Source organism: Balaenoptera acutorostrata, chromosome 6 (assembly GCF_949987535.1).
Source record: "Balaenoptera acutorostrata chromosome 6, mBalAcu1.1, whole genome shotgun sequence".
NCBI lineage: Eukaryota > Metazoa > Chordata > Mammalia > Artiodactyla > Balaenopteridae > Balaenoptera > Balaenoptera acutorostrata.
The window spans coordinates 31,392,800-31,407,756 of NC_080069.1; the positions used below are offsets into that span (position 1 = coordinate 31,392,800).

Consider the following 14,957-nt stretch of genomic DNA (forward strand, 5'->3'; position numbering starts at 1 on the left):
ATTTTTAAGCCAGGGAGTGACATGATTCTATTTTCATTTTAGAAGTATCCCTCTAATGTTGCATTTCTGAAGAATATCACTGCTTATCTATTTTATTGGTTATTTATTACAAGTTTAATGGTCTAAAATAACACACATTTATTATCTCACAGTTTCTTTGTAGCAGTCATGCACCCATAATCATATATATGCCATCTCTTTGCTATATTGTGTTGGTTAGAAGCAAGTCAGAGGTCACATCCACACTTGAAGGGGAGATGACTACACAAGGTAAGATTCTAGAAATATTCAGAATTACACTGGAAAATATGTATGTTCCCACCCACAATTAGCCAGACTTTAATGTTTGAGAGCACAGTCCCCAAAACCATCCTCATTTCTTATACCAACTGAAAGTTTGGGGGGTTCCCCAAACTACCCTCACATTTGATAATTTTCTAGGACTCATGGAACTCACTGGAAGCCATTCTATTCATGGTTATGGTTTATCACAGGGAAAGGATACACATAAACATCAGCCAGAGGAAGAGACGCATTGGACAGAGTCTATGAGGGTTCCAAGTGCAGAGCTTCCCTTGTTCTCAGGATGCGTTACCCACCCGGCATTGATGTATGACAAGGAATATGGGTATTGCCAGCCAGGAAAGCACTACTGAGCCTCACAGTTCAGTTTTTACTGGGGCTTCATTACATACACATGATCAATTGATCGAGTATCCCACATGGTTGAACTCTGCCCCCAGGTTGACTGATGCTATATGACACATCCTAAATCACATGGTTGTCTTTCTGGCGTGGCCAACCTAAGACTATTTGGTATGGCCCATCCCACCCTAAGATTGGATGTGTTAACCCCCATTCTAAACAGAGATAGAGATTACCTCCTAGAAGCTGACAGCAAAGCCCAAACCCCTCTTTGGGGTCAAATTCTTTACTACATAGTTTCCAGTATAAAATATGTTTCAAAGTTAGATTGTTTTCTACTCCAGAAAGAACTATTGTATCCTAGTAGAAAGCTATTTAGCTTTCACTGAACAGTAATAAAAGATGAAAGCTAAGGCTCAAGAGCAGGCATTTATCCAAAATTGAGAGGGTTATCTCTGTGGAGTTTTTCTTGGTGACCCTGTCACATTATCCTTGGTATCTTTATAGGGTTTTATATCTTTGAAGGTGTCCCAGAATTTTGCCTTGTGTAGTCATCTCCCCTTCAGTGTGGGAATGACCTCTGACTTGTTTCTAATGAACATTCTAGGGTTTTATGGGAAGTCTATGATTTGAATCTCCATCTCAAATCTCTGCCTGTGCCTGAAGCCTAGTTGTTTGGTCAAATGAGATAAAGATGCGAACCCAAGTACTTCCCAGACTAAAGGCTTAAGTTTAAAGGGAGGGGAATTATGACTCAATATAAAGAAGGGTTAATGTTAAAAATGTATCGTATTTGTGATTTTAATTTTTCTGAGTAGTACATAAGTCTACGTATAATAAATTTGCAACCTAAGCATGCAGTGACAGACATATCCATAAATGCCGTGCTATTTACTTGCTAGGCATACCAGGTTATACTTATTTAGTAAATTGGAACATGTAAGAAACTTTGGATTTTTAGCGGTTATGATTTAATTTTGTTTCCAGCTGCTGTTATTCTTTATTTCTAAGATTTAGAAAAGATGGATTTGGAATCAGGAAATTGGGGTTTTAGTTCTAGCTTTCCTTGGGTCATATGAATCCTTTGCTACAGTAAAAGTATACAGAAGAGACAGGTTTATTTCTTCTGTTTTTTTCCCCATGGAATTGGTTTAGTATGTTACATGATATGTATACATCTGCATTTTGGGTTAGTGGTTCCAACTTGAGGAATAAAGTAAAAATGTATAGTTTTCAGGTAATATTTAAACACATGCTAAACATTCTCAACCAGTATTATCGTAAGCAAATTTATTAAATATCCTTTATTTTTATTTCCTTTCTAATATGTTTGCTAATTAAGCTTGGGTTCCTGGCATGATTTGGATTTATTTGTTAGTGGTCACAAACACACAGCCTCAGAGCTAATATAGCTAATACTTTGAAGTGTAATGAGAAAATTGATGAATTTTCATCTTTTTCTTTCCTGATATAAATATATCATCTGGTTTTGTTTGCAGCTCTGGTAGGAGGTAGAACTTTATTCTTCCATCCTCCTAGGGAAAGCATTGGTGGTTATTTGTTTTGTTTTCTTTTTAATGAGAAATACTTGGGGTAAGCATGAGTTCCTCTGGACATTTTTGAGTAACAAAAGATGGTTGTTAACCTGCCTCCTTACTTGGCCCCGCAGCTGGGGGACATTTTGTGACATGTTTATATATACATGCCTTTAAAGAGAGAGCAGAGGTGACCTCTTCTTCCTAATAGACAGGAAGAGTTTGACTACTCTAGCCAGAGGAGCCAGGCAGCCAAGTGCCTTTTGAGGGGTGGAGGGAACTCTGCTTCCCACCCTTGTAGGCCATCTAGAGGTGCTTTGGAAAGCTGAACCATCAAATAATGACTTGGAATATGTTTGTTGTGGGTATATGATTTAAGCTCCCTCCTCTCTCTCCCTAATGAAATCTTTAGTAAATTCTGTCTTGTTTACTAATCTTTTGTACAAGTGGAACCTTGCAAGGAACCTGAAAGATGCTAACTCCATTCTAGAGGGTCCCAGAGAGAGCGCCAAGGCATGCGAAGCACAGCTGATGGCTGGCGGCACATATATCCAGTGGGCTGCTGGGCTGGACATACTGCAGTAATTACTGCTTGTAGGGTACCTGTAACTGGCATGCAGTTTGTTAAATGCTTTGGTATGTACACTATCTCTGCTTGTCCTTATAACAGCCCTGTGAGAACCACCTTCCTTATAGAAATGCAGAAAGGGAGGCTTCAAGAAGTAACTTACTGAGAGTCATCTTGCTTAGTTACAAGTGTGAAGTCAGGCTTCTACCAAGGTATATCTGATTTCAAATTCCTTGTTACGAACTGCTAAACTGTGCAGTTTTTTTCTTCACTAAGCCTATTCATTGAAGATTAAAATGTATTTTCATTTGGCAATTTAGGAGGAGATAAAAATAGGTGCTCCAGAATTCTGAAAATTTGGAGGGTTTTAACTGTGCAAGAGTTGAAATAAGTAATTACCACACCTTTATATTAATCTCACCTTGGGACCTTGTTTTCTCCACTCTTGCCAATCAGTCCCTACTCACACATCAAAGTACCACCTCTTTGAAGCCTTCAACTGCTTCACATCCTGGCCAGAAATAAAGTCGGTATATCTGTGTTCACATCGTGTTTCAGTTACTGCCACATTGTATTTCTTTCTTCCTTTTGTTAGAGTGAGTTATTAGATCTTATTGTCTATGTTAAATTTTTAAATAACAACTTTATTGAAATAATTCACATCTCATGCAATTCACTTTTTTAAAGTGTACAATTCAATAGTTTTTAGTATTTCCAAACTTGTACAATCATCACTATAATCAATTTCAGAATATTTTCATCACCCCCAAAAGAAAGACTCTATCCATTGTCAGTCGCTCCCCAGTTTCCCTTTATTCTCCTGCCCCCCAACCCCAGGCAGCCAATAATCTTTCTGTCTCTATAGATTTGCCTCTTCTAGACATTTTATATAAATGGAATCATACAATAGGTGGTCTTCTGTGACTGACTTTTCACTAGCATAATGTCTTCATGGTTCATCCATGTAGTAACATGTATCAGTACTTCATTCCTTCTTTTGGCTGAATAATTTTCCATTGTGTGGATATACCACATTTTGTTTATCCTTTCATCAGCTGAAGGACATTTGAGTGGTTTCCACTTTTTGGCTATTAATGAATAATGCTGCTATGAACATTTGTGTACATGTTTTTGTGTGAACATATGTGTTCAGTTCTCTTAGGTATATATCTAGGAGTGGAATTGTTGGATCATAGGTAACTAACTTTTTGAAGAACTGCCAGACTGCTTTCCAAAGCAGCTGCACCATTTGACTTCGTCACCAGCGGATTCCACTTTCTGTACCTCCTCATTAATACTTATTATTTGTCTGCCTTTTTGATTATAGCCATCCAGTGAATGTAAAGGAGTATCTTGCTGTGGTTTTGATTTGCATTTTCCTGATGGCTCCTCATTAAATTTTAAATTGTTCTGGGTAAGAAATAGTCTTCTCTTTCTGGTCTCCTAAAACACCCACAGTATTTTCCACATATTAGCTCATAATAAATGTTTAAATTTATAACCCTATTTTAAAAAATTTCAATAAAGGGGGAGATGGTCCTTAAAGTTTTTTACCTCTTTGGAAAATGTGCTTTACCCACATCACTAACGTTTTGCTCTTACCTTTACCCTCACACCTGTGTCTCATAGCGTCACAGGTGCACATATGTATTCTGTTTGACTTCTCATTACTAAGCCCTGCATACCAAAAGACTTGCTGAATGTTAATTAAATGAATGAATGAATAGAATGTTGTTCATGTTCATTCTGGGTTGTTGAGCTTGTCCCTGGGGACATGTGGGTGTTCTGTTTCTGCTACATGCTAATAACCTACTCAAAGATACAAAGAGCATTAGAGGCTTCATTTTAAACTGTCATCTCCAGAAAAATAGACTCAGCACTAGAAAACTGCTTTTAAAATATAGTTTTAATTTGTCTTTTTGCATACTGTTTAAATTGTTACTGTTTGTTTGAGGGGTTTCCTGTGTAGGCAGTTCCAGATTTGTGTTTATTCCTTATCTGAGGAATTCTGTGAAATATTAGCCTGGTAAATCAAGAAAGTTCATCATAGAAGTTATACTTCATTATAAGGCATACTTAAAATGCTTCAAAATGATATATGATTTTTAAGGATTTAAAGAAGATATCAAAGCCTGTCATTCAAATTTCAAAGGAACTCTATTCAACTTTAACACTGTGTAAATAAACATTGACTGATATACATATATGTTTCTAATATATTGTGCTAGGAAAATAGAAGTGTTTAATTATGTTGATATACTTTCTTGTGCTAACATTAACTTAACCTTGTGAACAGAGCAGTTATTTATTAGCAAATCTTTACGTAACTAAAACCTTTCTCTAGTGAATTTACTATAGAAACACTGGAACGCAGTCAAGATTGTTTTGTACAATTGCTGAAATTTGCTAAAATACGAATTGTGATAAGATGATTTGGTGTTTTTTAGGTGTCCAAATACAGGGTTTAAATATTTGTTGCTTTCGTGCTCTGAGAGAAAAACAAGACTAGTTGATTTCATAAGTCTGTGTGCCTTGGATCCTTAGTACGGTAGCTTCTTTTGAAAATCAAGAATATCATTCTGTGCTCTAAGTGGTAGGACCAGGGCGGTGGCTGTCATGGTGATGATATTCAAATACAAGTGTGAAAGCTTTTCTGGACATTAGGTCAGAAAAATAGTCTATTCCTTAAATGAGTAGCTGCTGTTACATTAATATAACCTTCTGGCATTTAAACACTATGCTCATAGTGATTTGAAGCACATGGTTTACAGTTCTTAGCTTCTAACACTACGTCTTTCATCATTATTAGAAAAATTACTGTTAATAGAAGTGGTCATACTTGCTTTTTTTCTCAACATGATGATAATTTAATATTCAAAGTGTAGTTTTTGATTCCTACTTATCATTCTAATTTACATTTCTAAAGATTTGTATCATTTTGAGTAAGTTCTAATCCTGTGTAATGATGCAAATGTTGTCAACAACCTAAATTCAATCTGATCTCATACTAGTACACAATTCCAGGTATATTACTATGGACTATGCATATTTAGTTAAATTTATATTGAATAATAAGATTTTGTGACGTTATAAATGTATACTTATATAGTTTCTTGCCATTCTTGACTTCCATAATAGTGAGGGTCAACGTTTTCTTCTGTTCCTTCTTCTTCTGGGGCTTCATGGTGATCATCGTGATCTTCACTGTCAACATCATCTTGAAATCTCCTGAACACTTGGGTCTTCAGTTGTATGGTTTGACCATTAGTGCTTCTTTGTTCACCATAATAAATAGTGTGTATATGAGGGAAGCAGAGGAAAATGTATGAGCTTATTGGCTCTTTTAGCTTATTTTGATCTACACGAATGTATGTTAAATGATGGTAATGTAGTGGGTCAACAGATGAACACATCAATGTGACATTGATATCTGAAAAATACAAATTAAAAATTAATCCTGCTGTATTACATCCATAATCCTATATTGGATTTTATTTAAATGTTTATGGGGTATAGTTTTATTAATTAAAATACTTGTAAGTGGAATTAGGTTTAATTATTTTTTACAGTAATCAAATAAAATAAAAATGAAACTGTAAATGAATTTTGCATTATCAAAATAAACGATGGCTTCACTGGCTATTAAGTAATTATTTAAGTATTAAATAAATTATTTAAGTAATAAATTCTTAGTAGAAACAATCTCAAAAAGAAAAAAGTGAAAATCATCTATAGTTCCACTACTCAGGATCTCATATTTCTTTGTATACCCTACAGTACTAATTCTCAATGTTCAAGGTGATAACATTTAATAGAAAAGACTATAAACCTTGGAGTACACCTTTCTCTGGGGCCAATTTCTGCCATTTCCCTAGCCAGCTTGAAAGCAACCATTTTCAGCAATTTGTAAAGCATAAGTTTTCAAAGATTAGTTCTTTAAAAGGTCAAAATACTCTTCTTTCTGTCTTTAAAAGACAATGATGTTCATCAATGAATTCAGTAAAGTTGCAGGATACAAAATTAATACACAGAAATCTGTTGCATTTCTGTACACTAACAACGAAAGATCAGAAAGAGAAATTAAAGAAACAATCCAACTTACCATCACATCAAAAAGAATAAAATAACTAGGAATAAACCTACCTAAGGAGACAAAAGACCTGTCTGTACTCCGGGAACTATAAGATGCTGATGAAAGAAATCGAAGATGACACAAACAGATGGAAAGATGTACCATGTTCTTGGATTGGAAGAATCAATATTGTCAAAATGACTATACTACCCAAGGTAATCTACAGATTTGGTGCAATTCCTATGAAATGACATTTTTCACATAACTAGAACAAAACAATCTTAAAATTCATGTGGAGACACAAAAAACACAAATAGCCAAAGAAATCTTGAGAAAGAAAAACGGAGCTGGAGGAATCAGGCTCCCTGACTTCAGACTATACTACAAAGCTACAGTCATCAAAATGGTGTGGTACTGTCACAAAAACAGACATATAGATCAATGGAACAGGGTAGAAAGCCCAGAAATAAACCCACACACCTATGGTCAATTAATCTACGACAGAGGAGGCAAGACTATACAATGGAGGAAAGACAGTGTCTTCAGTAAATGGTGCTGGGAAAACTGGACAGCTACATGTAAAAAAATGAAATTAGAACATTCTTTAACACCATACACAAATTAAACTCAAAATGGATTAAAGACCTAAATGTAAAACCAGATACTATAAAACTCTTAGAGGAAAACATAAGCAGAACACTCTCTGACATAAATCACAGCAATATCTTTTCTAAGCCATCTCCTAGAGTAATGGAAATAAAATAATAAATAAACAAATGGGACCTCATTAAACTCAAAAGCTTTTGCACAGCAAAGGAAACCATTAAAAAAATGAAAAGATAACCTACAAAATGGAAGAAAATATTTGCAAACGATACAACCGACAAGGGATTAGTCTCCCAAATTTAGAAAGAGCTCATACAACTCCATAACAAAAAACCAAACAACCCAATTAAAAAATGGTCAGGAGACCTAAACAGACATTTCTCTAAAGATGACATACAGATGGCCAAGAGGCACATGAAAAGATGCTCAACATCGCTAATTATTAGAGAAATGCAAATCAAAACTACAATGAGATATCACCTCACACCAGTCAGAATGGCCATCATCAAACAATCTATAAACAATTAATGCTGGAGAGGGTGTGGAGAAAAGGGAACCCTCCTACATCGTTGGTGGGAATATAAATTGGTACAGCCACTATGGAGAACAGTATGGAGGTTCCTTAAGAAACTAAAAATACAGCTACCATATGATCCAGCAATCCCACTCCTGGGCATATATCCGGAGAAATCCATGGTTCGAAAGGATAGAGGCACCCCAAATGTCATTGCAGCACTGTTTCCAATAGCCAAGACATGGAAGCAACCTAAATATCCATCGACAGATGAATGGATAAACAAGATATGATACATATATACAATGGAATATTACTCAGCCATTAAAAAAGAATGAAATAATGCCATTTGCAGCAACATGGATAGACCTGGAGATTATCACACTAAGTGAAGTAAGTCAGAGAAAGAAAAATATCATATGATATCACGTATATGCAGAATCTAAGAAAAAAATGATACAAATGAACTTATTTACAAAACAGAAACAGACTCACAGACTGAGAGAACAAACTTATTGTTACCAGGGGGGAAGAGTGGGGGAGAGGAATAGATTGGGAGTTTGGGATTGACATGTACAACAAGGACGTACTCTATAGCACGGGGAACGCTGCTCAATATTCTATAATAACCTAAATGGGAAAAGAATTTGAAAAAGAATAAATACATGTATATGTATAACTGAATCACTTTGCTGTTCACCTGAAACTAACAACGTTGTTAATCAACTATGCTCCAATATAAAATAAAAATTAAAAATAAATAAGTAAATAATTAAAAATAAATAAATAATAAAAATAAAACCAATACACACAAAAAAATGAAATTTTACATACTTTCAATTTCATTATTTTCTAGGTATAGGTGTTCTAAATTTCTTGGAATATAGAATGCTTGCTTCAGTTTGTTGTGTCCAACATTGAGCTCTATAAGGTTGGAAAGATTAAAAATATAATATGGGATGTCTTGTAGTTTATTGTGTGACATTCTTAGAGCATGAAGTTTTGGGAGTTCATTGAAGTAATTTTCTGGTATAGCAGATATTGAATTATTTTCTAAAGACAGATACATAAGTGAAGAAGGCAAACCAGGAGGCATTGATTCTAATCTGTTATTACATAGGTTAAGCTGCATTAGTTTTTCCATTTTCGCAAGGATTTTTTCTTGTAATGTAGAATCATCAATTTGATTATAACAAAGATCAAGCATGGTCAAGTTTACTAGCCCATTCACAGCATTTGTCTGCAGTCTGGAGATCTGATTGTAACCAAGAAGAATCCTTTCCAAAGACTTAGGAAGAGGAAATGGAAAGTCTTCTAAATTGTTATGCTGTAGGTGAAGTTGTAGTAGATTTGACAATTTAGCAAACACACCATGATCAATCTTTTGAGATTTAATTTTGTTGTGGCTGAGGTTGATTTCTTTAAGATGAGTGGCATTGATGAATGAATCTGCAGTCACAGCCTCAATTTCATTAAACTGAAGATAAACTTGCTGAATGTATGCTGGAATATTTGGGATAGTCTTGAGTTTGCGATTATCACAGTACATTGATGATGGAAAGTTAGGTGGACAGAAGCATTCACTGGCACAACCTAAAGTATGCTGATGAAATGGAACTCCATAATCTTCATTTTGATGAAATTGGAATTCTGGTTGGTAGACATCATCTGGTTCTTGGTCATAATCTTCATCCCATTGATAACTTTCATACTGGCAATATACTTTGACTCCAAGAAAGAAGAAAAGGACACATACTGGACTTGAAAAGCCCATGTTCCTTTTTTTGTCCTATTACAAGGCAAAAAGGAAATATATTGTGGGAAAAGTGAGTAAACTTAGAATAATTTGTATATAAATTGACAGTTATATAAAATGCATAATATCTATATCTGTATTGAAATATATAAAAGAATGTCCAGAATTAATGGGTGCTGCTCAGACCAAAATTAGTGTATAAGGTGGTATTTTTTAAAAAGTCACATACTGCATTGAACCAGACTAAGTAACCATCTTTTAGGAGAATCTCGATTTGTCTTGCTTACTAGACTATAGATTTACAATGATAGCATGACATCTCTCCACCCCAAAGCCAAGTGCTCTTTCCGTATAAATGCTGGATGTTCTCACTGACTATTTGGCCCCTTCAGTGATGTTTACTGCCTATGAGAAGAGAGACTCTATGTTTTAGTTACTTAGGAGATTCTTGATATTAACCAAAATTTTCCCGCTGCACCTTTTGTTTGCTGATGTTCTTTTCTGCTCTTTGGAAGAACACAGAACACTCCATTTTATGTGAAAGCTTGAGATATTAAAAATAACTATCATGTTTCCTGTTAGTGTTTTCTGTCCAAGACTGTGACTTCAAATTTTCCCTGTGAAATAGTTTGCAGAATCCAATTATTTTGTCTCTGACTTTACTTGAATAACTACTTTAAATCACAAACACACACAATATTTACATTCTACAAAATTAGTTTCTAATTGGTTATTCTATACATTTTTCCTATTACCTTCCTAGCTTCTTTTTTTCCACTAATATTTTGGAGTTAATTTCTAGATGCACAGATATTAAAAACACACTGTCCTGTCTCCCAGGAGTTTAGGTCTTAGTGGAGAATCAGATGATGACCTTGCCTCTTTTTTCACCAAGAAAATAGAATAGACAATCATTTACTCTAATATATTGACTTCTATTTAATCTTATCCCTTCCTACGTAAAATGCCAAAATGGTAATGGTTTCATCTTTTAAACAATTTTGATTTTGAAATTCATAAAGTTTCCTTTCGCAAATCTAAATAGACTCCATCCATTGTTCCTTTTTATCCATGTGATTCATGGAGGACATGGCATTTGAATTAGACTTTGAAGGAATATGAGGGTTCTCACAGAGGGAAATAGGGAAGATTTGCAGATAGAAGAGATGAGCAAAAACATGTAAGCAACAAAGGGTGAGATGTTTGGAATGCGGTGGTTAACTGTTGAAGGAGCAAAATAAGACTGTTACAGCCAATCTCAACCAGAACCTAGAGGCCTAAATTGTGACCTCAGGAATTTGCACTCTGGGAGTGAACACCTAGTTTAATTCATTAATATAGCTGAGCCATAATCTTCACACTGCAGTGTTCATGCATGAAGTAAGATAGAGTCCTGGGAGGAGAAGTGAAAGAGTGTGGTCTCATCCCAAAGGGCAGTGTTCAGTGCTGGCTGACCCAGACAGGGCACTGGGAAGCTCCCAGTGGGTATGATTAGGAGTGCTTTTTCACCTGCTATAAATAGTGACCCTGTACTAGATGTTGTGTGGGGACATGGTTAGAAAAGAGCCTTGCAAATATTACTAGTGATTTAGTTAGTATGATTGGGTTACTTGATGATTGTCTTGAATTTTAGGGGTGAGGCACTGTGCTTGGTGGGAAACACGGAAATGAAGAAAATATGAAGACATGAGCATACAATTTAGTGCATACAATTTAGTGGACAAGAGAGGCACAGCACAGTGAACCATATTCTCAGGCAGAGGGAAATATGGTTTGCAGCAGAGATACCAGTGCTGTGGGAACCAGTGGCTTAACCCTGCTTGGGGGAGACAGGGAAACCTTTGCAGACATCATTTGGCCAAGACTTTGGGAGATTCCCAGGAATGGGTATAGAACACGCTATACATATTACTCTCTAGTTGATAATATTTTATGTATTAAAAGTATATTATTATACTCATTATACTATAACATATCAACTTTTTTTTAAAGTGCTTGTCATACTTCATTTAAAGTACTGCACCATGGAGTTGAGATGAAAGTAGAAGCAAAGAGGCAGAGACATGCAGCTGTGCGGGGTCAGGCCATGTAGGGGGTCTCAGAAGCTGACTGATACACAGTTGAACTTTGAAAAGAGTACTGCTCATCAGAACTCTGAATTTTATCCTTGTGTTAGAACATCATTAATCATCAGTTAGTAACCTTACATTTGAGAATTAAAGTCATGACTGTTCAACAACTACAAGAAATTGTTGGGAAAAAAGGAGACCTGGATGATACTTTTAGTTCAGCACTTACCTTTGCCTAGGAATCAAGACCTCATGACGAGGGCCTCTCTGAAAATAAAGGGATTCTTAGTATTATCTGCTTTTGGTCTTCTTGGCCACCTAAGAAGAAAGGTCTTTCCCTGAAGACAGTTTCTCTTCTAAATCTGGGCTCGTCATCATTGTCCTCATCCACTGAGGACCTCGGCCCTGTAGCTCAACCTTGTCCCACTCCCTTTTCAATAAGTGCTGTTTTCTGGTCTGAAATCCATTCCATCTCCATTGATATACCCATTATTTTCTATTTTTCTTACTCCTCAACTTCACCCCTGATCATTTTCCCTGTTATAGTGCTCTCTTATTTCTTTTTATCCAAATTTTTCATTCAGCTAATCTTTTACCAGCCATTTGCAAGGCATATTTTTATTACTTCTGCCTTTTATGTTCGGCAATTTATGCCTTGTCTCCTATAGGATAACTCATAGCAAAACATTATAACTCACTGTCAATCATCTCATTTCTCAACCTCTAATTTTTGACAGACTCTAGTACAATGCACAGTTTGTAAGTGCTCACAGATTTGTTGAATGCATGATTGATTTTTTGTTATAGATTACATCTTGTTAGTGATGTTTATTGCTACTAATGTTGATTATTTTTAGGCATTTATTTCACCACAGTGATTTCTCTAAATGAACATTTTCACAGAGAACATGGCTGTTCTCTTTTCTGTTGAATATTTCTCTGTCACAATATACTGTATTCACTTTCCTACCTGTATTCCTTACTTTGTTTAGTAGAAAAATCACAAATGTGAAAAAGAAAGTTTAAAGCAAAGTGAAATATGTTACCAGGTTTTTTTAAATTACTCATTAATATGAATTTTTCATATTATAGCTAAAAAAGTTTCTATGTCATAACATTTCTCTTACCTGGAAAAAAGCACTCGTGCTTTCATCAAGAAAGTTCTAATTTAAATTACTAATCAAAATGAGATGGAACTTTGTCCTGGAAAGTTTAAAGTAATTGGAAAGCTTCATAGCATTTTATTATTTTAAAAACTTAATTGTTTTATTGGTATGCCACAGAAACTAAAATATAAGAAACCAAGTATTAGGATATGATTCAGAATTTTTTCCAAAGCAGTTTTAAATTTAACTCTGTAAAATTAAAGTTGTGTACATCACTATCACACACAAGGCCTAAGGAAGTAAAACTCTTTTGCTATTAAAAATATGAAAGTCTCAAAATTATTTTTAGCCATAATAAATTTGGATCTTAATTAACTGAAACCCAAGAAACTAGAACCTTCAGTGCTAGATAGAGTACTGTATTTTCTCTTTGAGGAAGAGGCAAACACATCGTAATATCAGGGATTTGGTTAATAAAGAAATTTTGAGAAAATTTCTAGTGAAATTTGTACAAATACCCATTTCTCTAAAACCAGAATCTCTAGCATTGCTCAGATGTATGGCTCAAAGGCGTTCGCCGGTTTTTTGTCACTTAAAGTTGAGAGAGAGAGAGGGAGAGGGAGAGGGAGAGAGAAACAGAAAATTATTCCATTAACGTGAGAATCTCTCATTCAAAGTAAAAAAAAATCTAAACAAAGATCATTTATTGGGTAAATTTTAAGTTAGAAAATTAAATTTCCTATATTATTTCCCTGAATATTTTTGCTAATCAAATTTTAATGTAACTTTTACCAGTTATTGCTTATAAAAATGTGCATTTATGATGGCTACAATCTATTTTAATGTTAAATCAAATATATTTTTAACAGTAGGAATATTTTCTTTAAAAATTGAAAATTATTATATTATCATACCTGTTGAGTTTGCTTTAGCTTTCAGGGGCTGATGAATTTGCAAATCCTGTAAATGAATCAGAAATTCCTAAATTCTTAAACTGAATCTCTTAAAAATCCACAGTAACTGTGTGTCCAGGCAGGGCTGTCCCTTGGATTGCTATAGCAATTTAAGCAAATATAATCTACTTGGAAAATACTTGGGTTGAATTAAAATTATGTATTTCTTTTCATTATCCAAAACTTTGTGGACTCAAATTAAAATGCTTGTGTTCTTGGTCAGATTTATGTGGCTTACTTCTTTCTTTTCCCCTTAATTTTGGTTTGAGGTATGGCAAGAATTTCCTCTAGTATGAAAGGCAAACAGAACTAAATGAAACAGCATGTACTGATTACTGTTTTTATTTTCATTTTCATGCCAAAGAATTCTTCAAAGTAAGGTCCACTGTAACATGGAGCTCAGTGTCTTGGCATTTTAAGGTGGAACTCAGAGTCATCTTGAGACCTCGGTTGTCTGATACCGTGTGTTCACACCAGTGCTTCCCTTTATTAAGACAAGGAACCGGGATTAGAAACATACAGCATTTCACATCTAGTTTATTTTAAAAATGAAATAGATGGTCATTGGTGACACAGATTAAATATATTACTTTTCCATACAAAGAAGTATACCTTCTTTTCTATCAGCTATCCCCTTTCTCACCTTCCTCCCAAATACATCCACTAGCATGTGTTCTAATAACCTTTGAAATAAAATTAATCTCTTAGTTATGGAATTCACTCAGAAGACAAATCTCTAATTTGTCTGTTTTTACTAGTCCAAAAAGTAATTTTATAGTATTGAATAAGATGGAATTAGGAACTTCTGTTGACCAGCTATTATTGCCTTTATTTTGCAGATGTAGAAAGTTTACAAATTTCACTGAGTTGTCTCTCTTGAAGAGTGGCAGTTAACTACTTAAATGCTATATTTTTATACCAATATTTTCATATTTTAAACAGAGAGTTAACTTGTATCTCTTGGCAGTGAACTTTGAGTTCATTCTTTGGGAGATTCTTTCAAGCTTGTACAAACTAATAAGGTAAAGTGATTCCTGGAATTTGTTTTTGTTTCCTCAAAATCGTATTTTCCATTAGGTTTTTATAAAGAACGCATAAGATTTATTTCATTATACTTCAGATTTTTAAAAAGT

At 34.7% G+C, this 14,957-nt stretch overlaps 2 protein-coding genes across 3 annotated transcripts in view; one reads left to right on the forward strand and one right to left on the reverse strand.

The window, feature by feature from the left end:
• CENPP (centromere protein P) overlaps positions 1 to 14,957 on the forward strand; it is a 218,102-nt gene that overhangs the window by 80,729 nt on the left and 122,416 nt on the right. The window lies entirely within an intron of this gene.
• OMD (osteomodulin) lies at positions 3,413 to 13,975 on the reverse strand. Its single transcript, XM_007182379.2, has 3 exons — positions 13,786 to 13,975; positions 8,775 to 9,729; positions 3,413 to 6,178 (listed from the first exon to the last, which is right to left on the reverse strand). Exons 2-3 carry the CDS (start codon positions 9,712 to 9,714, stop codon positions 5,850 to 5,852), a joined length of 1,269 nt encoding a protein of 422 aa, XP_007182441.1. The 5' UTR covers positions 9,715 to 9,729; positions 13,786 to 13,975; the 3' UTR covers positions 3,413 to 5,849.

What these genes read in the sequence shown, in the direction of transcription:
- OMD (XM_007182379.2), bottom strand. Translation starts at nt 9,714, where the DNA reads ATGGGCTTTTCAAGTCCAGTATGTGTCCTTTTCTTCTTTCTTGGAGTC. An exon ending in AGAAAATAATGAAATTGAAA is followed by an intron (nt 6,179 to 8,774) that starts GTATGTAAAATT and finishes TGTATTTTTCAG; the next exon opens with ATATCAATGTCACATTGATG.